This window comes from Amblyomma maculatum, chromosome 1, assembly GCF_055883805.1.
Source record: "Amblyomma maculatum isolate TAMU_Amacu chromosome 1, ASM5588380v1, whole genome shotgun sequence".
Classification (NCBI taxonomy): Eukaryota; Metazoa; Arthropoda; class Arachnida; order Ixodida; family Ixodidae; genus Amblyomma; species Amblyomma maculatum.
The window spans coordinates 229,849,723-229,873,571 of record NC_139344.1 but is presented as its reverse complement, the minus strand read 5'-3'; the positions used below and the strand labels follow the sequence as shown (position 1 = coordinate 229,873,571).

General features: G+C 45.7%; 2 protein-coding genes across 2 annotated transcripts in view; one reads left to right on the top strand and one right to left on the bottom strand.

The window, feature by feature from the left end:
• LOC146205865 (protein BANP-like) overlaps nucleotides 1-14,610 on the bottom strand; it is a 54,062-nt gene extending 39,452 nt beyond the window's left edge. The window contains exon 1 of the mRNA XM_084590518.1: nucleotides 14,473-14,610. Within this exon, the coding sequence (XP_084446644.1) occupies nucleotides 14,473-14,495 (23 nt within the window). The 5' untranslated portion in view covers nucleotides 14,496-14,610. The remainder of the gene's footprint in view (nucleotides 1-14,472) is intronic.
• A 198-nt stretch (nucleotides 14,611-14,808) lies between these two features.
• LOC146205864 (glucose-fructose oxidoreductase domain-containing protein 2) lies at nucleotides 14,809-17,628 on the top strand. Its single transcript, XM_084590517.1, has 2 exons — nucleotides 14,809-15,088; nucleotides 15,736-17,628. Exon 2 carries the CDS (start codon nucleotides 15,736-15,738, stop codon nucleotides 16,204-16,206), a length of 471 nt encoding a protein of 156 aa, XP_084446643.1. The 5' UTR covers nucleotides 14,809-15,088; the 3' UTR covers nucleotides 16,207-17,628.
• Nucleotides 17,629-23,849: the final 6,221 nt, after the last annotated feature.

Sequence of the window (23,849 nt, the reverse complement as noted above, 5' to 3'; positions counted from 1 at the left end):
GAGAGAATAACCGATGGTCGCTTAGGGTAACAAACTGGATTCCAAGGGAAGGAAAACGTAGCAGGGGGCGGCAGAAAGTTAGGTGGGCGGATGAGGTCACAGGGGTCAAGTGGATGCAGCTAGCACAGGACCAGGTTAATTGGAGGAATATGGGAGAGGCCTTCGCCCCTGCAGTGGATATCGTCAGGCTGATGATGATGATGACCAACTGGCCCAGCTTTCCACTCTATTCTAATGGTGGATGAGGTGGCCGTGAAGTTTTCCTGAATGGGGCAAAAAGAGAAACTTAGCTTCTTAGCCCTGAAAATTGTCAAAGCAGTAAGAGATGTGTGGTGTACTTCTTTAAATTTTCTCTTAAATTTCGTTGCATTTTCATGCACAACCCCTATTCACTAAAACAGAACTTTTAATATCCCTCATATAATTTTTATTACCTGATTTATGCTAGGAAGCACAGCATGTAAGCACAAGATGTATTTACTGACTATTCCTTCATGAACTTGGGCTCTTCAAGAAAGCCGGTTTGGAATGTGTATTGCAACGCGGCAAGTAGCTCAATTTCTCAAATAAGTGCTTACATTAAGGAATATGCAGTGCAGTAGTGTTCAGTGCCATTTTGCTTTATGCTTCTTCTGACAAGCAAGTGAAGCAGCAATCAACATTTAAGCTACCCAGTATCTTTAGTGGTAGCTTTTACAGCTACTTTTGAGGGCCTATTCGGTTTACTTCATCATTTTCAAGGCCTGTAAATGCTGTATGGAGCTCCGGGCTCAAATAGCAATAGTACATTTAATGTAGTAATATATAAAGGCTAGCATAATACAGTGTCACACAATAGTAAAAGGGATGCTTGCGTGGAGCTGTTTTATTAAGCTGTATTTTCTTTTCCAGCTTCTGCAAGCAAGGTGCCTAACAGCACTCCAGTCATCATCGAGGCTGCCGTAAAATCATGGTTGCGGCATGCTCCCGACTGCCTCCTGCCCAAAGCGGCAAAGCAGCATTCTAACAAGGAATAAGTGCACCAAGGAGCAATTGGCAAAATTCACTGTACAGCATGCGAGCAGGATATATTTGCTTTAATTAGCAGCAAAAACAAAGTGCTCTCTTCTAGTTTTGTTTACTTCATGTGTAGCACAGTAGCTGATTTGTTTGGTCCAGCCTAGAGTTTTTGTTGGTGGAGTGGGAGCACTACTTTTTTTGCAGTTCTTATTTGCATTTTACTTTAATGCAGTATTTTCCAGAAGAGAAATAGAGTAGTTAATCTTTCAATGAATTGCAAGTTTATGTCTAAGCTTACACATTTTTGTTCTAAATATATATAAGCCAATAAGGCCTTGTTCCTTGATTCAAAAGTTGTAGCCGAAATTTGAGGCAAAGTGCAAGGAATTCGATGTTCAGGAGGGTGTTGTTGCAGGCTAGTTGGTTTAACATTGCTAAAAAGGGAACAGCGCAAACACAGGACAAAGCGAGGAGCACAGTGCCTGTGTTGTTCGTTCCTCGCTTTGTCCAGTTTTTGCACTGTTCCCTTTTTAGCAAAGAATTTGATCTCAGCTGTACTATATTTCAGTGAAAATGCCTGTACATAATAATTTCCAGTTTCTATGTTCATATACTGCAACTGAGAGTACTGAGATGTAATAAAAATACCAATTGCCATTTTCTCTTCTTTTTTTTTTCAGTTGGCAAAAACTGGAGCATCACCTATAACTTTGATTTGGGTCAATAAAAGCTACATTTGATTCTGTAAACCTGTATAGAGCAAGACATTGAAATTGCTGAACCGTGACATTTAATATTTCCACAGTGCATCAGCAACCGAAGACAGGATATATCCTGCCCTCGAGCTGGCAGTGCAAAATGTAGATGTATGTTTTACTATTATCATTATTTCAAATATACTGCCAGCATTAATTTAAGGCCTTAGGCAGTAGTGGGTAACAGAAAAAGGTTAAAATAGAACACAGTACAAATGAATAGCAAAGACATTCTCAACACAGGTCGTGCATGCAAAAAATAGAAAATCAGAGCTACTTGTACACCACGGCTGTGAAAGAAAACAGCACACATGGTAACACCACAAGCAGAAAGAAAAAAATGGATGGGCTTTAACCACTGCATAAAGATATATTACATATTTCAGTTTTGCTTAAAGGAAACAAAATTTTTGTGTTCCTGTTTCATTCTTTGCAATGACACGTAAGACATTGCTGTACACAGATGATAGATCACCATGTGATATTTACCTACGGCCATTAAAAAATTTATAATCAAATTTCTTTTCTCTGCTGCTTCTGTTTAAACAGCTGAGAGATGGTTTTGATGTCGAAGTCTAGTCTACGTCATGTGAGGGATGAAAAAATAGTGCTATGGTCAATCCTGTCATTTCAATTTATTACAATGCTAAAGCCAGTCTTGCGCAAGAACAGGGATTGTAAAAATTAAAAAAGATGCGATTATATATCCCTGTTTTGTTTCTCTCTCATGCGATCTAGACTTGACTTTGACGTCACAAACATCACTCGGCTGTTGTAACCGAAATAATAATAATTGGTTCACAAGAAGGGAAAGGCGCAGTATCCGTCACACTTGTTTCTGTGGACACCTGAACCGCGCCATAAGGGAAGGAAGGAAGGTGGGACTGAAAGTGGATAGAGAGAAAGGAGCTGTAGTGGAGGGCTACAGAGTAATTTCGACCACCTGGGAATCTTTAACGTGCGCTGGCATCGCACAGCACATGGACGCCTCTTCATTTCACCTCCACTAAAACAAAGCCGCCACAGTCGGGATAGAAACTAGGTGAAACAGGTGACAAAAAAAAATTGAATTTTAATTTACTTGTTCGTTCGTGAAAACCACATGGTGATTCAATGCCTTAAGCATCATTACCAAGAAGAAAATTTAAACAAAAATTTGGCATCTCTACATCTTTAAGGGGGGATGCGGAGCTATAGGGTCCACTTTTGAACTGCTGCACCAATTTCAATAAACTTTTTAAGGAAAGGCTTATCTTCCTCTTACTAGAATATATTGTTTTTTCACCTTAGCATGAAAAGAAAAACATTGTAGCTATCATAATTAGTAATGAACTGTCAGCTTAGGAAAACTATCACTTAAAAATACTTAAAAAATCATGAAAATAGCTTCTTGGTAGCAAAATGTTATTGCAGGCTAGTTGGTGCATTTCTTAAAGTTGGTTTTAATTGCGGAGCAATGGGGCACAAGGAGCAGAGTAGACAGGAGAGTGCCTTGTCCTGTCTACTCTGTTCCTCATGTCTCGTTGCTCTGCACTTAAAACAAACTTTAACTTCTAGGTAGTTCACTATGGCATTTTCTTTATGACATTTTCCTGAAAATCTGGGCACTTTAAAGATGAACTTCATTTTTTCTGTTATACTTAATTTTTTTTTCTATAGAGAATAATTAGGAATCTAAAGAGTCCCTTATCTTGTTCCCAACAAAATTTTAGTCCAGAAACAACCTTGGAAGCATCCTTTGCTAAAAGGATTTGGAAAATTTTCCCAACAGTTGTGCTTTTGCAAGAAGTGCAAACGCAAAAATTAGTTCAAAGATTTCAGAACGTGCTTTCAAATTTTGGGCATAAATTAATAAATCAAAGTGGTCATGACACTGCTCTGGGATGACTGCATCGAGTTGCCTTTTTTTTTTTTTTACGCAAACTTGCCATAAGGCATATTATATAAACTCAAGTAAATGGTTTTTTGTGAGGAACCGGAGCAGGCTCCCACTCTTAGCGTTGTCGGTGAGCCATTTAGAAAAGTTCTCTTCCCTTGTTGTGGTTAGACCCACTTCGCGCAGAATCTGTCCTTGATTCCCTTGTCCCTGCACAAGTCCATAGCAGGTGGCGAACATCCACTTCTGCAGCTGGTGTGGAACACTTTGGGCATGTGGTTGGTCCAATATCAGCTTGCGATTCCCATCGGCATTTTACCGACGGGGTAAGGACCGCCCCAGCTCTTATTTTTTTTTCTACTTTGCAGCTGTCTGCATTCATGCAATGTTTTCCTTGGTTTCTTGCTGGGCGTGCCTCATTGTTTTCCATTTCCATCTCGCCGAGCCCTTTGGTTAGCCAGGCTCCCAGTAGTCCGAAAACAGTGTCCGAAGGTTATGTACTGCGTTTTAGTCAATCCAAGCTTCTATTTCAGTTTACCAGCCACTCCGCTGCTACCATGGCCCGAAATTTGCCCTTCCTTTGTTTTTCTTTTTAGCTGTCTGCTGTTATCTCTATAGCCAGTCCTTTTTGGCTAGAGAGCGCAAAAAAAACAAACATTCTAACTTGGGGATGCCCTCTATATTCAGTTTCTTGCCCACTATGCAGCTGCGTCTTGAAAGCAATAATTATAGGCGCTTTCGGTGGCGAGTGCACCTCATCACGAAAAAAAAATTTTTTTTACTGTACAGATGACAACCAAACTTGGTGAGAAGTTTCTGTAATACATGCACAATCCAAAACAACAAAAATATAAAAGCATGTTTTCGGTGAAAATTATAATTTTAACCTCGCATCCTTGTGCACTGCAAAATGAATCGACCGAGGACCAAGGTGTCAAACTTGAATTTTCCCAGGTTCGATTCGGGTTCACGCCTTTCAGGTTCAGTTTCGGCTCCGGAGACTCAGTTTGTTCCGTTTCGAGCTGGTTCGACCCTGCCTGAACAGGTTCAAACAGGTTCAGAAAAAAAAAAAAAAAAAAAGGTTCTGGTGTATTTTTTACTCCACTATTTTAATATGCAGTTTTCTTTCCTGTTCCAGTATACAAAAAACGCTAAAAATTCATACAGTAGTTTTTGTCATCAGATTTGACGGACTACAATTTGTTGTACAGACCTCAGCAAAATCTTTATAATGAGTGCCCAACAATTAGAGCAAGATGGGGGAAAATGATGGCTACTTTCAGTGGCACATAACCAGCTAAAATGCCGCGTGCTGAAAGTTGAAAGAACATAACGTTTCCTGCTGCGTTTTTCAGGTATACAAAATTTCACATGAACTTTAGTTAAGAGCAAAACCTCTACTATTACATGCACAGCAATGTTTCGCCTGGCTCCCACTAAAGCACTCTGAAATCAGATCAGCATCGAGCCGAACACACACCCCAAGACTAACAATATATGCCATATGTGTGACTATATATTGCACAGCACACGAACGCCTTTGCATTTTGCATTTCTATGGAGGTGAAACGCAAAGGCAACCATGTGTTGCGTCCCGAAAAGCGCTCACAAAAGTCTCCTCCGCCACGTATTGGGGTTGGAGTCATTGTATTTGCCAGAGAACCGAATTACTTGTCTAACTCCTGTGGCCGCAATGTGATGAGACCATGGTCTTGTTGCGCATCATGTTTGCCTGCATGGGCGCATTACATACCTTCTTCTAGAACCACTTTGAGGCTAGAATGATATGTTTAGGCGCATAATTTACAACAAGCATGACATGACATCATGGCTGCTTGCAAAAATTTTATGTGCTCAGTAAATGCTGCCAACCTTTCTATTAATGCGTAAGCATTAAGTAGGTATGTCGGCAGCTTCGTGTTACCAAAATTGTCATCACCATTACGTTCTAACGAAACGAGTTATTAGAAAAAGAATGGTTGCATTTGATAGATGACCAAAATATCTCGCTGGGGAAACAATTTGGTGCATGTGGGTTAATTACGTAATTAATTATGGCCAATTAAGTCAATCAGACATCAAAATAGCCGGGAGGGGTAATGGCAACATCTAAATGGGGTCGCACGGTATTCAACTTGCGGTGACATAGGCTTAACTACCGGTGGCCGGAAATTTTAGATGTCTGAAGTGAACAAGCGGGAAAGGGCACAATTTGCATGCGCAAATGGTGGGAATGGTTAGAAAGCGTGTAAAGACAGGTAACCAACCAACTGCAGTTTGAAAAGTTCCAAGAGCACTCTAGAATCTGCAGTGAAGAAATGCGAAAGCCAGAACATTACTCCTGCACACGGTACACTGCGCGCCTCTTGACAAACACAACCAGTTTTCCGTTTATATCAAAGTTCATCGGCGTTCTATAATTCATTTACAGGAAAAAAAATGTGCAGTATCTATCACTCGCGGTATCCCGCTGACACATTTCGCGGACAACACAGCAACACTCGGGCTTACACATTTCTCCAGTGTAGATTCTGCAGTGTTCTCTAAAAGTTTTTGCCATCATACAAAAAACTGAAGGAAGGGGACATTGCTGAGGATTGTTGATGTCATTTGAGTTTGATGAGAAGAGAGGATAAACTTTAGTCCAGAAAATGCTCTCTTGGCACCGACTTATATAGATGGCACAGCAAGCGCTATTGTAACTAGTGAATAGAGTTCTGGGCGCACCAACTTCTCCTCCTCCCAGAATTTCAAAACACTAGAGTCTGCTTATTCTGGGCACCTTTTCAAATGTGCAGACAAGGCTCTGTACTTCTTCAATTTGGAGAGAACTGCTGCTGTCTCCGAGTCATTGCAGGCAGTGTTCTCTTTTTGTAATGAATACTTCAAGCTCATTCTTAGCTTGTAAGCTCTTAGGGGGAGATTCTGCTGCCACATGTAGCGGTACTTGATCGCCACCGGTGATCCTACAAAGCCGCTTCTATGTGGTGACCAAATGCTGTTTTGCTCGGCACCTTTCCTAGCTGGTCAACATAATGTGGTATCGAAGGTCTCACATTGTAGTTCTCCGGATGCACAATTACTGCCATTCCCTCTGCTGTTATTTTTTTTTTTTTCCCGTAGGGCCTAGTCGCAAGTTCCTGTGTTCCACTTGACCTCATTCCTCTCCCTAATTTTCAAGGCTTTTGTCCCGACTACCTCGTCACCGCACAACCCGTAGACCAGGTTACTCATTAGTTACGTTTTCCCTCAATAGTGCACTTCCAGCTTTCAGTACCACCTATCTATTTAGACAGTCCTTAGGTATTCACATTAATGACGGTGGATAAAGTGATTAAACGCATTATTTTTGTCGACACCGTAGTTCTACGGGCTGAAACGACAGTACACCAAATAGGGCTTGTGAATGAATACTCCTACCAGTAAATCCACTCAGTTCTTTTACTCCACCCCGTCGTCTTCATATTTGACGCATCGCGGCTTCACTCCTGGCATAGTTTAACTTGCCTTTGCTCAGGGAAATAACACGAGCAGTCATTGCTAGGGGCCAAAGGAAGAGAAGACAAAAGAGGAAATTGACTTCTGGGATCATCTTGTGCTCAGTTCAGATGCAACTCAAGGACTGATCGGTAAATTGCTGCCCAAGGCGGCCTTCCCACCATAAGCCTGGGCTTATCATTCCGAAGTCTCAGTCACCCAAATCGCATCTGCTGGCATCGCATTGCATACTGCTGCTATGTTCGTGCCATGCAACTCATTGCAATGTCGTTGGACTATAGAAAAATCAAATGATTTGCGAGCCATTCTTTTTTTAAAGATTCATCACTTTGTTCTTGAGTTGTGCATGGTTATATTTTTATTTATCTGATTATGTAACTCAACTTATGAATTATCTGCTATTATTCCACCGCCTAGAAAGGCTCTCAAATGGGGCAACTTTCTCCACGAATGGCGCCATTGCGCAGCACAGCGGCCACCCGTCTTCGGGATGAATGATAGCCCGACACCAGAGATTGGTGTTTGCATGTGGCAATATATTTTAAGATGAAAGCCTTTCTAAGCTCTTGGTGAAAATCTCACGTCGGCAAGATTTGTCCACGAAGTGTATCAGCGAGATTCCGCAAGTGATAGAGACTGCACCTTTCCTTTCCTGTAAACCAATTATAAAATGCCAGTGAACTTTGATGCGTTCAACAGAACGCTGGTTGTGTTCGACAAGGGACGCGCAATGTACCGTGTGCGGCAGCAACGCTCAGTCTTTCGCATTTCTTCACTGTAGATTCTGCAGTGCTCTCGGAAATGTTTTTTTTTTTGTTCTTGGCATTTTCTAGCAAGCGACGATTTTTATATATTGTTGTCATGTTTGCAGTGTGCAGTGGCACTTTGGAAATAAGCAAGAAGAGCACTTTACAAGCAACGATAAAAGGAAAAATAATGAAGGTAAGTTGCCAGCAAAAATAGGTCAGAACCATACCGCGAACCAGTTAGGAATGGTTCCTCCGATTTGTTCCGGTTCGGGTTCAGTTACAATATGGCAGGAAAATATTCAGGTTCAGTTCCAGTTTTGGGTTCGGTTTTGGTTCGACACCCTGCCGAGGACCTTTCTATAGTGTCTCGATTTAACAGGTTCTAATTTCAGAAATAAGAATTTTTGAAAGCACTGGTTTTGGAACATATATATATTTCATTTTTTTAATGGTATGATCGTGTCGGACGTCTGATGATTAATTCAATATACACATTATTGTCTATTCCTAATTTATTATGGCAGAGTAAATACATGAACTTTAACTTCTCTTTACAGCGTCTGACCTGTAATGTTTTAAGTTCGCTTGTTTCATAAGTGTGGTTGACGATGTGTGCCAGCTCTCGGAATTGAATACAAATCAGATTTTTTCTGAATGCTGCCTAACCTGTTGCTGCTGCGCTGGGGGTATGGATACATATAATATTGTTACGAAGAAGAAGATAGGCAGTGGCGCGAGAAGAGCCCTCGCGCTAGGCCAACCATTAAATCATCCTTCACCCTATCGCCACGTTGTGCTGTCCTCTTCGCTTGTCACCACGTAACAGTTTGGTGGAGGTGCGGGGTACGTCATCCCCATCCTCACCTTGGAGCACTGATGCCATCTGTAAGCCGGGACCATCGACCGAGGGCCCAGGGACATCGCCGAGCAGTTTCGCCCCAGCCCTTCCAGCCCAGACCCGACCAACTACCAACTACCACCGCCCAGCCCCCAGCCCGGACCTGAAGACAAGGAGAACAGACAGACCAACCAGAACCGAGACGAAGAACCCGAAAGACCCGAATGACCAGTAGGAACCGATGGACACGAACACGCAACCCCCGCCCAAGCCGCCCGACGTGACCTCAAGCCATCGGTCCCATGGACTCTGGTGACGGATGGTTGACAACTCCAGGGGAGGCGGATCACCCACACATCAGACATCGTGGTGGCAAGCAAGTCATTCACTCCTGTCTTTCCTTGAACATCCTCACCGTCACGTCACCATCAACTTCAAGCAAACCGATCGGGACGATCGCTCGGTGGCCCCGGGAAGTGTTACGAAGAAGATAGGCAGTGGCGCGAGAAGAGCCCTCGCGCTACGCCAACCATTAAATCATCCTTCACCCTATCGCCACATTGTGCTGTCCTCTTCGCTTGTCACCACGTAACAATATAGCAGTATTTAAGAATGGGCCTAATGAAAGTTTTATGCACTAAACGTTTAACTTCTTGGGCTGACGGCGCAGAGATCTCCTCAAGTAGCCCAGCTTTTGCATGCCCTTTTTTGTGATGCAAGTTATGCATTTATTCCATCTGAAGTCAGATATTAATACTACTACTACCAAATATTTGTAGCCTTTTACAGGAGAGGGAGCCTGTCCATGAATAGATTATAATAAATTTGATGGTTGCCATTTTTATTGATTGCCACTGCTACTGAATTCTTTATGTTCATATTCATTATCCCTGCCGAGCACCATAATTTCTATAAGGAAACTGCACTGCCTAGGTGGCGCTGCGATTGTCCTGCAGCGTGACTCAAAAATGCAGCTGTTAGCTGCTTGGCCTTTTGGTTCGTGATAAACAATCGAGCATATTCTGCACCATTATAGATATGCGTGTGACAGATAGCGTCCTTTCCCAGGCATTCTCGATATAGCCCAGTTATCTGACACACGCCATGCAAAGCTCCGACAGAGCATGCAATCTGATCCCTGTAAGCTCATGCAAGTGGCTTAAAAACGCCCTATCAAACCGCCTCAAAAGCATTTGCTCTTCTCACTAGGATATGGGTTACGGTACGCCGATCGACACAGCAAACTTCATTGCAGGCTGCGTACAGCAATGTACACAGAACTTAGAAGAGTATGTGGTCATCTGCAAACTGGCTTAATTTCACTGGTATATTTGAGAATGTTGGTTTGGTTTGGTTTGTGGGGTTTAACGTCCCAAAGCAACTCAGGCTATGAGAGATGCCGTAGTGGAGGACTCCGAAAATTTCGATCACCTGGGGTTCTTTAATGTGCACTGACATCGCACAGCACACAGGAGCCTTGCTTTTCGCCTCCATCGAAAAGTTGCCACCGAGGCCGGGATTCGATCCCGCGTCCTTGGGAACAGTAGTCGAGCGCCGTAACCACTGCGCCACCCCGGCGGGGCATATTTGTGAATATATTTTCAATAAAGGCTTGCTTCTATGGTTTCATATGAATGTTTATGACGTGCTTGTACAAAGCCAGTTAAGAACATAAGCTTTTGATACATATAACGTGAGAAACTGGTGAAGCAGCTTGTAGAAATGTAATAGTGAATGCATTTAGGCCTTCAGTGGACATCCAAGGGAGTTTCAATGCCCACTGGGCAAACGCACGTGCATGCACTTGTTGTGCTTCACCGTCGCCAAAGACGACGCGATGTCCGACATCTGATCAAATTAGCAAGGTAACCCAAACAACTTTTAGCATAAAATATACTAATGACCAAATTCCGTTTAAGTGGAAAATTTTAGCTTCACGGATTCAGTGGTTTACTTGTGAGAGGCATTCTACGACTTTGTGCACAGTTGCGGACAGCAGAATATGGACCACAATTCGGCAGTTTAAGTCTTCTGACACATTGCCTAGAAAAAATTATTAATGTTTGATGCATACACAAGTAATAAACTTTGTCTTCGCATGTAAAGGCAGCAAGCATTTCTACTCTTATTATGCAGCATGACAGAAGAGTCTGTACGCGAAAACATTGTCCATATTTCTTACAAGTGATTCTGTGGGCACAAAATGGGCCCGCAGCTATTATGTGCACAAATTGTGCATATAACCTATGAGTGCCAAAACATGCTATGCTCACAAATTTATTTGGTTCACAAGCGTTACTTGGCGATTGCAGTTTGTAAATAACACTAAACTAATTATGATGTCAATATGTGACGTCACACAGGGCTTTGGCCATATTTTTTACTTTTACAACGCTTTTGAGGCTCAGTTTAAAGGAAACAACTAATTGCAATGGCCGTGTTGTCTCCTGCAAAGCGCTATCCTTCTGAAGACATTGTAGAAATCCTCAATTTTTCGCACAGTCTTAATCCTTAAGAAGCCTTGACATGCATTTTCTTAACTTCTCTTGTTTTCTCACTCTCCCGTAAGTCTTTATTTGGAGGTGATATCCCTTAAATTTCTTCCTGCCAGTGGTGGTGGAGAAAACATTCATTGACTCTTGAGCCTTACGAATACAGCCTACAGGGAGCTTGCACGAACGCTGAAAGCGCTATACATTTTGGGTAATCTGGGGAAGTCCACCATTTTCCTGTACAGTGCTACAGTCGACCGTGGAGCGGGCAGCGCAAATAATGCCAAAGCGATGATTTACTGTGCGGTCGTGGTTTGTAACAGCCGAATGCAGATTAAAGCGCAAAAGCTTAAGTCCGGACAAGATGACTGCGGGTTTTTCAAAATACGAAAGGTACGCTTGTATGAATGCCACAAGATCAGGAGCGATCGGAACGTCGTAGACGAGAGTGGCTTGCACACATCAACAGACATGGCATTCACAGCAGTCTGGACAAATACCAAGTGTGTGCACGTCATTTCGTGTCAGGTATGTAAGCGCTCTCAGTGTTTCGTGCAAGCACCCTATATCGATGAGTCAGCTCCATATAGGGTGCTTGCACGAAACGCTGAGAGCACCATTTTCCTGTACAGTGCAGCAGTCGACTATGTAGCGGGCCACGCAAGCAGTGTCAAAGCGATGGTCTACTGTGCGGTCGGCGGCTGTAATAGCCAAATGCAGACTAAAGTGCAAAGGGTGAAGTCCGGACAAGACGAATGCGGGTTTTCAATATACCAAAGGTACGATTGCAAGAATGCGACAAGACCAGGAGCGATCGGAACGTCGCACACGAGAGTGGCTTATGCGCGTGCACCTCGAATGTTGTACATTGAGGCACGGATTGCTGCAGGAGCTCACCAATCTTGCAGGTCGGTGGTTTAAACTTTTCGATTACTGCAATCCTGACACGAAATGACGTGCACACACTTGGTATTTGTCCGGACTTCTGTGAATGCCTCTGTTGATGCATGCAAGCCATTCTTGTCTCCGACATTCCGATCACTCCTGGTCTTGTCTCATTCGTACAATCGTACCTTTGGTATATTGAAAAACCCGCAGTCGTTTTGTCCGGACTGGCCTTTTGCACTTTAGTATGCTTCAGCAGAGCCCACGAACGCACTAAACCATCGCTTTGGCCCTATTTGCGCGGCCCGATCCACGGTCGACTGCTGCACTGTACAGGAAAATGGCGCTCTCAGCATTTCGTGCAAGCTCCCTATAGCGTGGGGTGGCCGGGAGCTTCTGGCTCTCAGCGACTCTTAGAGCCCAGCCCTCCAGCTTCTCTTGTGCAGCCGGGTCCGAGCTAGACACCGCAATCTCCCATCGTAATTTTGCATGCATATGCATATGGTTGGTTGGTTTGTGGGGTTTAACGTCCCAAAGCGACTCAGGCTATGAGAGACGCCGTAGTGGAGGACTCCGGAAATTTCGACCCCCTGGGGTTCTTTAACGTGCACTGACATCGCACAGCACACGGGCGCCTTGCTTTTCGCCTCCATCGAAAAGCTGCCGCCGAGGCCGGGATTCGATCCCGCGTCCTTGGGAACAGTAGTCGAGCGCCGTAACCACTGCGCCACCCCGGCGGGGTGCATATGCATATGCATCCGCCTGATATGTGTAAAGTATCGGCAAGTATGTTGCTTCACTTATTTTTCCATGGTTCATTGTCTTCCGCCTCATTGTGCTTGGCTGTTTAAAACTTTTGGGAGATTCCCTCAAAAACTCGCCAGCCATCACCGCGCATTGGTACGGTCGTATGCTTCAACATTGTCAAGACTTTATTGGCAAGATGACAGCCACTCGGTCACATGAAGCCCCATCGGCAAGCGCAATTGGCGGTATCCACGTCGCATCTAAACTCACGTCGAGAGAAGGGCCCGTATTCCGAGATTGCGTCGTTATCGAAGTGTCGCTATCTCACGTGACCTCGAGTCATCTGATTGGCCGAAACGCCGGAACCGGGTGTTGCCACTACGGAACCGGAAAAGGTGACATCATGTTCCAGCGTTTCCACCAATCATATTGTTACGATACGGCAAGCCGATAAAAACAGGAGAACAGAGGACAGAGAGATGGTCGATGACAGTGAGATGACGTTTAATGAAAATGTTGCCGGGCCTAGCGCGAGCGCTCCTGTCCGCGCCACTGCCCGCTTCTTCTTCCTTGATGTCGTCCGTAACATGACCCGGGGCCACCGAGCGATCGTCCCGATCGTGGACGAGGCAATGCACGATGTTGATGATTCCATGGCATGATGATGGGCGTGTCTAGGTGCTTGAAAAAGAAGAGTAACAAGGAAGAATAGAATGGCTTGCCGGCACGATGATTCGCGATGAACCTTGGCAGGACACTCCCGGGCCACACGTTGCCACGACTCGATGGCGGAGGCCAAGGCACGCACCGCATGGCATAGGCAGGGGAGAATGTATTGAAGTGTAGCGGTGTCTTGGGTCGTCGGGTCCTTGGTCGGCACATCAGGTCAGTGGGGTCACATTAGGTCATTCGGGTCTCTCCTTGTGTCTTGTGGTCATGTGTGTCGTCTCAGGTCAGTCTCTCCTTCGTCGTGTCTTGTGGTCGGGGCGGGGGGGACGGGGCGGAGGAACGGCAAGGTCTTGCTGGGTCCGGCAGGCTGGGGAACAGCCATGCAGTGCCTCCTGACCTTTCGCCGACGGCGCAAGAAGTCGCAGGGCGCCGACGTCCGGGCCAAGATGAGGGGGTGATGATGAAGTACCCAGCACCTCCAACCAAATGTTACGATACGGCAAGCCGATGAAAACAGGAGAACAGAGGACAGAGAGATGGTCGATGACAGTGAGATGACGTTTAATGAAAATGTTGCCGGGCCTAGCGCGAGCGCTCCTGTCCGCGCCACTGCCCGCTTCTTCCTTGATGTCGTCCGTAACAATATGACCCGAGTTTGGGGAGATAGCGACACTTTCGATAACGACGCAAGCTCAAAATACGGACCCAGGACAGAAAGCGAAAAAGTTGTAGGCGTTACTCATTCGGCCGACCGAAGGGTAGCCATGCATGCAGAAATTCGAAGCCGATCTGTCGCCGTCACCGAGCTCTTCCCTACTTGGTGCCCATCGCTCTGGACGTCAGTAGTTAGGGCCGCGATCCCGGCCGTAGTGCCGGCGGCGTTTCGTGTTCATAGCATTCCTCTCTCTACAGTACTGTAGCAAATCTAACGTGTCGCAGCAAGAACACTACACAATTCACTAACCTTTCCGCCGTTGAGCTTCTCATTGTTGACTCGTGAAGGCGCACACTTTTCTAACAAGGTCGAAGAAAACGCGCTCACTGGGTGCAAGCGTGCAAGTCAATGGATCGTTTGGATGGATGAATACGGCTTGAAGTGCTTGAAGCTTGAAGCCTTGAAGTCTCTTTGCGGTGAGAGTCAAAAGCATGGTCAACAGTCACTCAGCCAAATCAAGATAATAATTGCATTGTTTAACGCAGATGCATGTCTTTTAGAAAAAAACATTTAATAAATTATTCGCATTCAGTTACTTATAAAGGGCTCTATTAGTTTTCTCTTGAAATGTGCCAGCTGATCGCCAGAGGGTAGTGCGGCTGAAGGCGTTGTAGTTGAGTGTTGAGTCAGTTGAGTCGTTGAGTTGCCCGGTTGCTCTATGATTGTTGGATTTTTGGCGGTGTGCGCGCCTTTCGCGGTGGCGTTTTTGTGTCCATGTTCGTGCTCTGAATGACGCTTCATCGCGGCTTTACTGCATACGAGAGCTGCACGTTAGGCTCTGGCATGGTACAGAAAATCTAGCAGGGCGTGAGAGCGGACCGTTTCAACTTGAACATGTTGCCTGGGGTCGGTGTTTTCGGCACTGGTAAGTCGGTGCGAGTACTTGTCCCGTGTTTGCGCTCTCGAGGTTTTAAAGTAGAAGCTATTTGGGGTAGGACTGCAGACGCGGCGAAGGAAGCCGCTTTGGAATTGGGCATTCCATTTTACACCAATAAGGAAGACGAGGTTTTACTCCGCAAAAGCGTCGATTTAGTTTGCATCATGTGCTCTCCTCATTTGCACGCCCAGATTGCCGTCAAGGCTCTAGGCATCGGAAAGCACGTCCTCTGCGAGCGCCCTGCTGGCTTGTCGCAATCGGAAGTGCTTAAAATGGTACGAGCGGCGCAGTACTATCCAGCACTTATATCAGTGTTATGTCATAGCCTGCGCTTTCTGCCAGCGTACGTCCATATGAAAAGGAAGATACAAGACGGTTATGTGGGAACTGTGCAGATAATTGAGGCCAGAGTGCATTGTGGCTCTCTTGTTCACGATCGCTACGACTGGACTTGCGAAGAGTCCATGGGAGGTGGGGTGCTATCCACCTTCGGTAGTCACGTAATCGACATTGCAGCCTTCGTGACGGGTCTTCGCGCGGTTCGGGTGCACGGTCTGACGAGGACACTAACCAAAACGACGGACACAGTGTGCGGTATCCGACAAGTGAGCAGCGACGACTTTTGCACATTTCAGATGGAACTGAGCAACGGCGCGTACGCAACGGTCACGCTCAATAGTCACTGCGCGGGTCAGTTCAGCCAGGAGCTGCTGGTGTGCGGCACTCGCGGCAACCTGGTGGTGCGCAGCGGAGACCTGCATGGACAGCGGAAGGGCGCCAAGGAGGAAGTACTCTACCTGGATGTAGAAGACCTGAAGCAGACACCAGACAGCGTAGTGCCAAAGCCACATGCCAAGGGACTCGTTAAGATGGTCACTGCACTACGGGATGCCTTTGCCTCACGGGGTCATGGCCAGGGCTGGGCCAAGGAGCCAGCCGACAGTGCAGCCAGCTTTGAAGACGGCCTCTACATACAAGCAGTCATGGAGGCCGTACGCCAGTCATCTCAGGCACGCCAGTGGGTGCGTGTGCAATTGCTGCAGGATGAATCTAGCCATAAGGGTTCCTTCTGCTGCCTTTATCGCATGGCCAGTGCCTCCATGTAGAGGCTTTATTTATTCTAACCATGGAGACAACGTACAAGTACTGCACAGCTTGCCACCTCCAGAGCACAGGGACAAATGTGAGGAGTGAGTGGGGAAGGGGGGTTACTTGTTGCAGGTTCACTTCACAGGTGATGCAATATTTGAATGGGTGCTATAGACCTTTTCACGACCCTTGGAGAAACCGGTTTGACTGGGCTGAGAACCAGGTATGAGGGGAGAATATCCGCAGCTTTTTCCTCTGTTACGAGCACAGCCCAGTCTCCAATATGGCAGCGCCCTCTGTCCAATTTTGAAAAGGTCTATATGTGCTGTCATGGACAAAAGTGTGGTTTTCACAAAAAATAATTTATTTCTATGCTGTCTCGTTAGGCAGAAAGCTTATATTCATTCCAGTGAAGGGTACAAGATCATATCCCTTTTGTCTTGCTTTTCATTGACCTGCTGTGCCCAACTGCATAAAAATGAATTCTTTTTTACAGATCTACATCCAGCAAACTTTTGTCCATGGCTGAACATAGCCCTCACAGTCAGTGCCACTAATGTACAGCTTCTGCGGAGCAGAATTATTTGCTGGCATTTATTCAGCCTCCTTTTTATTTCGCCAGTATTCTTACAGGTGCTACTGCCTTTGTGTTCTTACCAAGTGGCAGGGAACACGGCGCACAAAATGTGTGCATCTTTTCTTGCTGATATACTTAAGTAGTGCAGTATTTGTAGGTGCCTGAGCAACAGAGAATTCAAAGCAACTAGGTAGTCATTGGCACAGCATATTCTTCTTGAGGCATGCAGTGAACACTAATGGCAGTTGCACTTACGGGCATATACAGCAAATTATGGGTTGTGCTAGCATTAACATATATGCCCTCACTGAAGCTACGTATGCATTGTTCATCCTGTTGTGATTACAAGGTAGCTGACGATCTCAGGTTGCTTTTAATCTGTGCTGTCATTGTTAGTACCTGTTCAAGTTTTGAATGAAAGTCTAGTCCTTTTCTACAAATGGCCTGCAGTGCTTATTAAAGGGAAGGGTAGGGAGGCCCCTTTGCCAATGATCTTGAGCATATTTGAGGGATTTCGTGATTTGTGCTCACTGCTGCATTTATTTTGTTTGGCAGCTTGTTCTCATTTTTTATACAGTTGTTTTGCAAACCGGCAGGTGCTTTTTTTATGTTTCTTTGCACAACTTTGTCGCAAACTTGAATGCATATTTCATTCTTGTCTCCTCTTGACTGTGTAGCACATCACTTTCCCAGATCTTGTTGTCAGTGTTGCCTCTGCAAATAATTAGTACTTAATGTAATATCTCACCAGCTATCAATGAAAAGATGGTTGTTATACAAACATTATGAAATGTTTGGCAAATTATTAGTAAATGCACAAACATCCTATTAGGATGCAATAAAGTTCAAGATAATCGTTTAATTGGAGTGACCTTGCCTTTATTATGCATTTGTTGTTGTTTCTTCTCGGCATGCATATAATCACTTTCTAACATATCATCCACTTGTTGCATTACATCCTTTCTCTTTGAAGTGGATTTCTGGTGACTCAGTTGCGGTTCTTAAACACTTAGACCATTTTTCATTGAACTGTTCTTAATGCAAAAGCATTACTTCTCTCATCACGCAAAAACCTTATGGCTTTCATGGCTGAGAGGTGGCTAGCAAAATACATCATCGCTACCTGTACAGGAATAAAAATGGGTGACACACACTGCGAGCCAAGCACCCACGATGCGACACTTGTATGCATTCAGACCCATCCATCACCAAGGCCACCACCATCTCAGACAAACCTATACATGACATTCATCTATGCATGTATATACACGCCACTGGCTGACCTTCATGTAGCACCAGTTTTCCCGACTTTCATATCAAAATTGCGATGCAGCCATTTGTCATATAGCATTCTAGGTAGTGCACAGTTTTTTGTTGCATATAGCATACATGTGCTAGTCAAGTTGGTAGCTAGCTTGTGACAGGAATTCAAACTACCAACATATCTGTTTCCAATAGCTGGCTTTCAAATCGAAGTTTCGGCAAATTCGGCTCCGCAGACACCACATGAAGCACGACAGTCTATGTGGAATACGCTAGCACGCTGAAAACAATACCAGCAGAAATAATAATACAGATTGAAAGCCTCACTCGAAAACATTTCACCCGCGGGACTGTAATGCTTTTGTATTCGTACATGTGAGCAGTTGTTTATTTGCTGAATTTTTTCACCTTCAATTCTAGTTTTCCTTCTATCCATCTCCCATTTTTCATTCTGTCTGTATTAAGCATCGGATATGGCCTGGCCAATTAAAAACATGCTGGTAGCCATGAGCAGTTGACATTTCAACTGAATGCTATGCCAACACTGGCTTTGCTTTCCTGCTCCTCTTTCACAGGTTATCAGCTCAGGATAAGATAGCAGGGGCCGAATGAGCTGGCTCAGCTCTGTGGCGGGCGATTCGCAGTACAGCTTGCATGCATTTCCCGACGAAAAAGAGTCAGAATCGAGGGAACAAATCGCCCCCTATGCACCTTTATGCTGGCCTGACCCGTTGGTGTGCTGAACAGCAATCGCTGCGCTGCCCAGCATTTTATTGCCATTCCTAGGGTATGGCAATAAAATGAGCATGGGTAGCGCTAAATAAGGGGGGGTCGTATTTATTATAACACCAGCCTTTGTTTATGGCTGGGCAGTTTCTTCACTTCCTTTCTCCTGAGCACTGAACACCATTATCCTACAGGCATGAGTGGGAAGAATTGTGTCTCAGTTGCATGGATGTTCCTTTGTCGATGCCATTGGCCAGAGGACATCATTTGAGCGGCATTCGCCGCGGAGATATGGGGTCCCCACCTAATACAATTTCCTTTAGCCAGATCACTAATTGTGCAGGGTCCTACAAAAACGAATTGCCCCGCCACCCGGAGGGGGGGGGGGGGGGGGACAGTTTTTACGAACGGATTTGCATTTGCTCACGGACTGAGGGGGCGTTTTTCCTTGTTATACTGTCAGTCCCGCCATGTGCTCTATCGACCGGGAGAGAGTAGGGGAGTGGCAAATTTTTAGTGTTTTCTATTGCTCCCTTTCTCCAACTTTTTTCCGTGAGGGAAACAAAGGGCGTGCAGTGTCCCCTGTTATCTCCTTGTCTAAGAGCTGGTTGCGTTTGTGTTCTGTAAAACTACTGGTAATGCATTACTGTCGCGTGAATCCCATTATTCGCGAAAGCGTTGGTACCCCCATGCTGAAAAAATTTCTGAAGGTGGCGTCGACCACTTGTGACAGAAGTTTGGTTTGAAATAGAAACAAAGCGCATAAAAAAATAGACAATGACGACAGCGCCTCTCCTGTCTACATATGTGTCGGTCTCGTATATTTCGCGGTATATGTTCTAAAAATCAACCATATAAAGCCTCGTGGCCTTAAAAAATAGCAATCATGCTGGCAGGCTTTCAGTGCGAAAGCGCTAGTAACCCCATGTAGGCTAAATTGCGCGCCAGCTTCGGCGTTGGCCGTTTGAAGCCTGGCAGCCTCACAATATTCCGAGCATCCCTCAGGGAGGTGACAAACTCTGGCACCTTGCACCCCCCCCCCCCCCCCCATTTGAAGTCTCGAAAATTCACGAGTGGCAGGCGGGTTCTCACGTCTCTGACTACAAGGATATGTAGTTCCATTGAGTTTGAACTGTTTACCTGAAAGAAAAGTAAGTATAACCTCCTTGGTCTAGGCCACCTAAAAAGATTTTGCCGCAGCACGATCATCATGGCTTGAACTTAGTGGTAGAGCGAAAGCTGTGAGTGTTGCAGCGATAGCCTCTTTATAACGCCTGCTTTTCAATCCGCGGTTTCTTCATAATTTTTATTTAAATTAGGTTTTGGAGAAAGGGAGTGATATATGCAGTGTATGTCAAGTGGGTCCGGCGTACCAATGGCACATCATGTGGGACTGTGCCAGGTTCCCGACCGAAGCTCCATCCAGGACATACCCGCCGTAACTTCAAAGTGCTGTGCAAAGTACAGACAAGGACATTCAACTATGGGCCGTCCAGCAGGCCCGGGGTGCGCTCGAAAAGCACAAGCCTCACAACCCACCACAAACGGGCCAAATGAGGTAGTGCAGAGTAGGGCATAACCCCGGGTCGACGCTTGGCCAGCGTCACGACGCGTTAACCCGTCGTTTGCCAGCTCCTTAATAAAGTTATACATACAAGGAGCCTTATACTTTTGAGTGGACGCCAAGGAATTGTGGACACCTACACTTAAACAAGTCAATATGATGTTTATATATTTTTTTGTATATTGTACATTGGTTTATAAGAAAGTAAAGGCGCAGTATCTGCCAGACTTGAGAGGAGGAAGATGGGAGTGGAAGCGGAGACGTGCACGGACATAGCACAACCCAGGGCTGCCTCTCCGTTTAAGTTAGGTTTTGGGGAAAGGAAGGCGCAGTACATTTGGTTGAACACCCAGCAGCTTCGTTTCGATGGAGGCGAAATAGAGAGGCGTCCTTGTGCTGTGCGATATCAGTGCACGTTTTAGATCCCCAGGTGGTCGAAATTGCTCTGTTGTAGGCACAGTCCACTTTCATGCTCTGCGCATGCGATGTCGGAAGACGCCTTCCTGCTCGACTCAAGCCCTGTTTACATGAACTCGACCGGGTTTACATGAACCCAACCGACGAGCGGCGACTACGGCAGCGCCTTGCGTCGAGGGGAAGAACTAGCAGAGGCACCCGGCTCCGTTCTTTTTTCGCGCATCTTTAGTGTTTTCCATGCTATTCTCTCCCACTATGCCCCGACTCAACTCAACTGCGTTTACATCCTTCCTGCAGCGGAGTCAACCCATCCCCTGCGCCAGAGTTGATTCGACTTCTCGATCCGACTCGACAGCGTTTACATAAACCATGTAGTCGGTTTTCGACCCTATAACTCAACCCGCTCCTGTCAGGTTCATGTAAACGCCGCTTCGGTCAGCTCTCCGCGGCGGCGCGCGCATGCACGTGCGAAAACTGCCCTTCCCTCCGCGCCGGCGCGGACATCGGCTGGGATGCCGCTCCCTCCTCCTCTCTCTAACGAGCGCAGCGGCGAAACACCTGTGGAACCGGAACGGCGCAGCTGGTTGTCATGGTTACGGCGCATACGCTGTAGCGGCTTGTGCCACGCACGGCGACCTTGGCTTTACATAGCGTAGCGAAACTTCAAGAAAGCTGGCCTTAATAGGGGAGCTTAAGAGCTATGGAACGGAAAATGGTAGCTGTAACGTTAAGAGACAGGAAGCGTGCAGTGTGGGTTAGAGAAATAACTCGAGTTAATGACAATCTAGTGAAATCAAGAAAAGGAAATGGGCAGGGCATGTAGTGCGAAGAGGACAACCGATGGTCGCTTATGGCAGCAAATTGTATTCCAAGGGAAAGAAAGCGTAGCAGGGGGTGCCGAAAGTTGGGTGGGTGGATGAGGTTAAGAAGTTCGCAGGAGTCAAGTGGATGCAGCTAGCACCGTTCCGGGTTAATTGGAGTAATATGGGAGAGGCCTTCGCATTGCAATGGGTATAGTCCGGCAGATGACAATGATACGCCTTAAAAAAACAAGAATTTAAGCGTGTTTGTTACCGTAAAAAGTATTTGTCTTCTGCAGCATCGTGCCGTGTGCAAAAAAAAAAACTGCATTAACTCCTAGTGACATGCAAGTTTGTTCTGACTATGGTTCCGGGCAATGGAAAACCCATCAGATGTCATGATGCACGAATATTTGTGAACTCATACAAGTTACAGTGACCTTGTGCTCATTATTCCAAAGTGGTGTTCAGGCTGTTTTCCACAGCAACAGCTTACAGACTCGAGGCATCGTGGCGAAGGCGTACCAGACTCAACTCCTCCGCCCCCCCCCCCTCATTCCATCCCCCCTCATGAAAAACATTTCCTTTTACTCCAGTAGTACGACTTAAGTCGTCCTCAGACCTAAGGGCGACACCTCTAGATTGTACGATTGCTTAATGAACTTAATTACGCGAAACGAAGGGTTCCTGGGCCTTTGATGCTGGCTGGTCTGCGCACGTGCAGCCAACAAGCATGAAGTAGTAGCGCGATTCCTTTGCACGTGTTGTTTGTGGGCACGTGTTTTCATAGCTGTGCGTAAACGGTCGCCTGCCAACGGCAAATGCAAGCGTTTAGGACGTTGGATTTCGCTCTCTCCGGTGGCCTTATGCCGTCGAGCAGCCGCATTTGATGCACGCACCACTACGCGTGCGTGGTCCTGGCCGCACGCAACGCCCTGTCCTTGCCGTGCCTTGGCCTGCGTGCGCGGACATGACGTGACGAGTGGGCAGCCGCCACGCAAGCGAGCGTGCGCGCTGAGCCACTCGCAGCAGCGAATGACCCAAATGGTACCATGGCTATCGAAAAGAAGCAGGCGTCAAAAGCTAACAAAAAACTACTATCGAGCCTGAGTAGCGCATGGAGCACAAGACAAGTAGACTGGATGATGCTCGTATATCGCCGCTAGCCTGCCATAGCTGCTGTACAGCTAATAAGGATCGCTCATCGTGAAGAAGTCCAGCTTTCCGAGACTCATTTTAATTGGGAGGGAAATGTGAGATATTGTAAGATGCTGTTATTTATTTATTTATTTATTTATTTATTTATTTATTTATTTATTTATTTATTTATTTATTTATTTATTTATTTATTTTACAAGACAATGCCGGCCTCAGTCTTAGGCCTTAGTCTAAAGTTTAGGGGGATCCCACGATGGTGGAGTAGAATTTGGTAATGGGGGTGTGATTACTCACTGACGTCCACCTAGCGCAGCCATACGGCTACAAAGGAAAGCTATACAGCTGTCTCAGAATCTTCGTAGTTAAAGAAAACAAAGGCATTTGGTAGGAGTGGGCAGAGCAATGAACTCCTGAACAAAACGAACCGCAAAAAAAAAAAAAAGCATTGCAAGAATTCAAATAAGGACACAAGCAACAATTTCGCTCAGAACGGGCGCAGGGAAAGTTCCCGGTCTAGCGCAACCATGAATTTCTTGACCCACACAAGTTGGGCATATCATTCCATCAATATGAAACCAGAAAAAAAAAAAAAAAAAGTGAGAGGGAGGGAAGAAATCAAGCAGGAATAATGTGAACGAAAAATAAAACGCCATATATAACAAGGCGCAGAAACAGCATCACAATCGTACTGATGTGCTAAAATACACCACATATAGTGCACGTTAAAGAACCCCAGGTGGTCGAAATTTCCGGAGTCCTCCACTACGGCGTCTCTCATAGCCTAAGTCGCTTTGGGACGTTAAACCCCGCAAACCAACCTAAATTGCACCATGCATGCCCGATCACTTGAGCAGCAAACGAAATCTATGGACAATAACAACGAACATGCAAATGAAGCACCCGAGGCCTTGAATGCTGTTGAGCATATGTTGCGGAATGGTTGGACAGTCGGGCATTCCACTGTGCTGGTGGTGAGCGCATTTCACTCATTTATGCACATGTTGACGGGACTGATCTAAGCTTGCAATAAAGGAACAATTTGCTTTTAAAGCTTATTTTTTTCCTTTTGCACTCGCACCGAGTGTTAAAAGAAAACCAAAGGGCTGCGTTTTTGAAAATAATTCTGAGGCAGCTTTGGAATGTTGTAAGATACTT

Bases quoted from the DNA above. Each gene is read 5' to 3' on its own strand.
- LOC146205864 (XM_084590517.1), top strand. From the start codon at position 15,736: ATGGAACTGAGCAACGGCGCGTACGCAACGGTCACGCTCAATAGTCAC.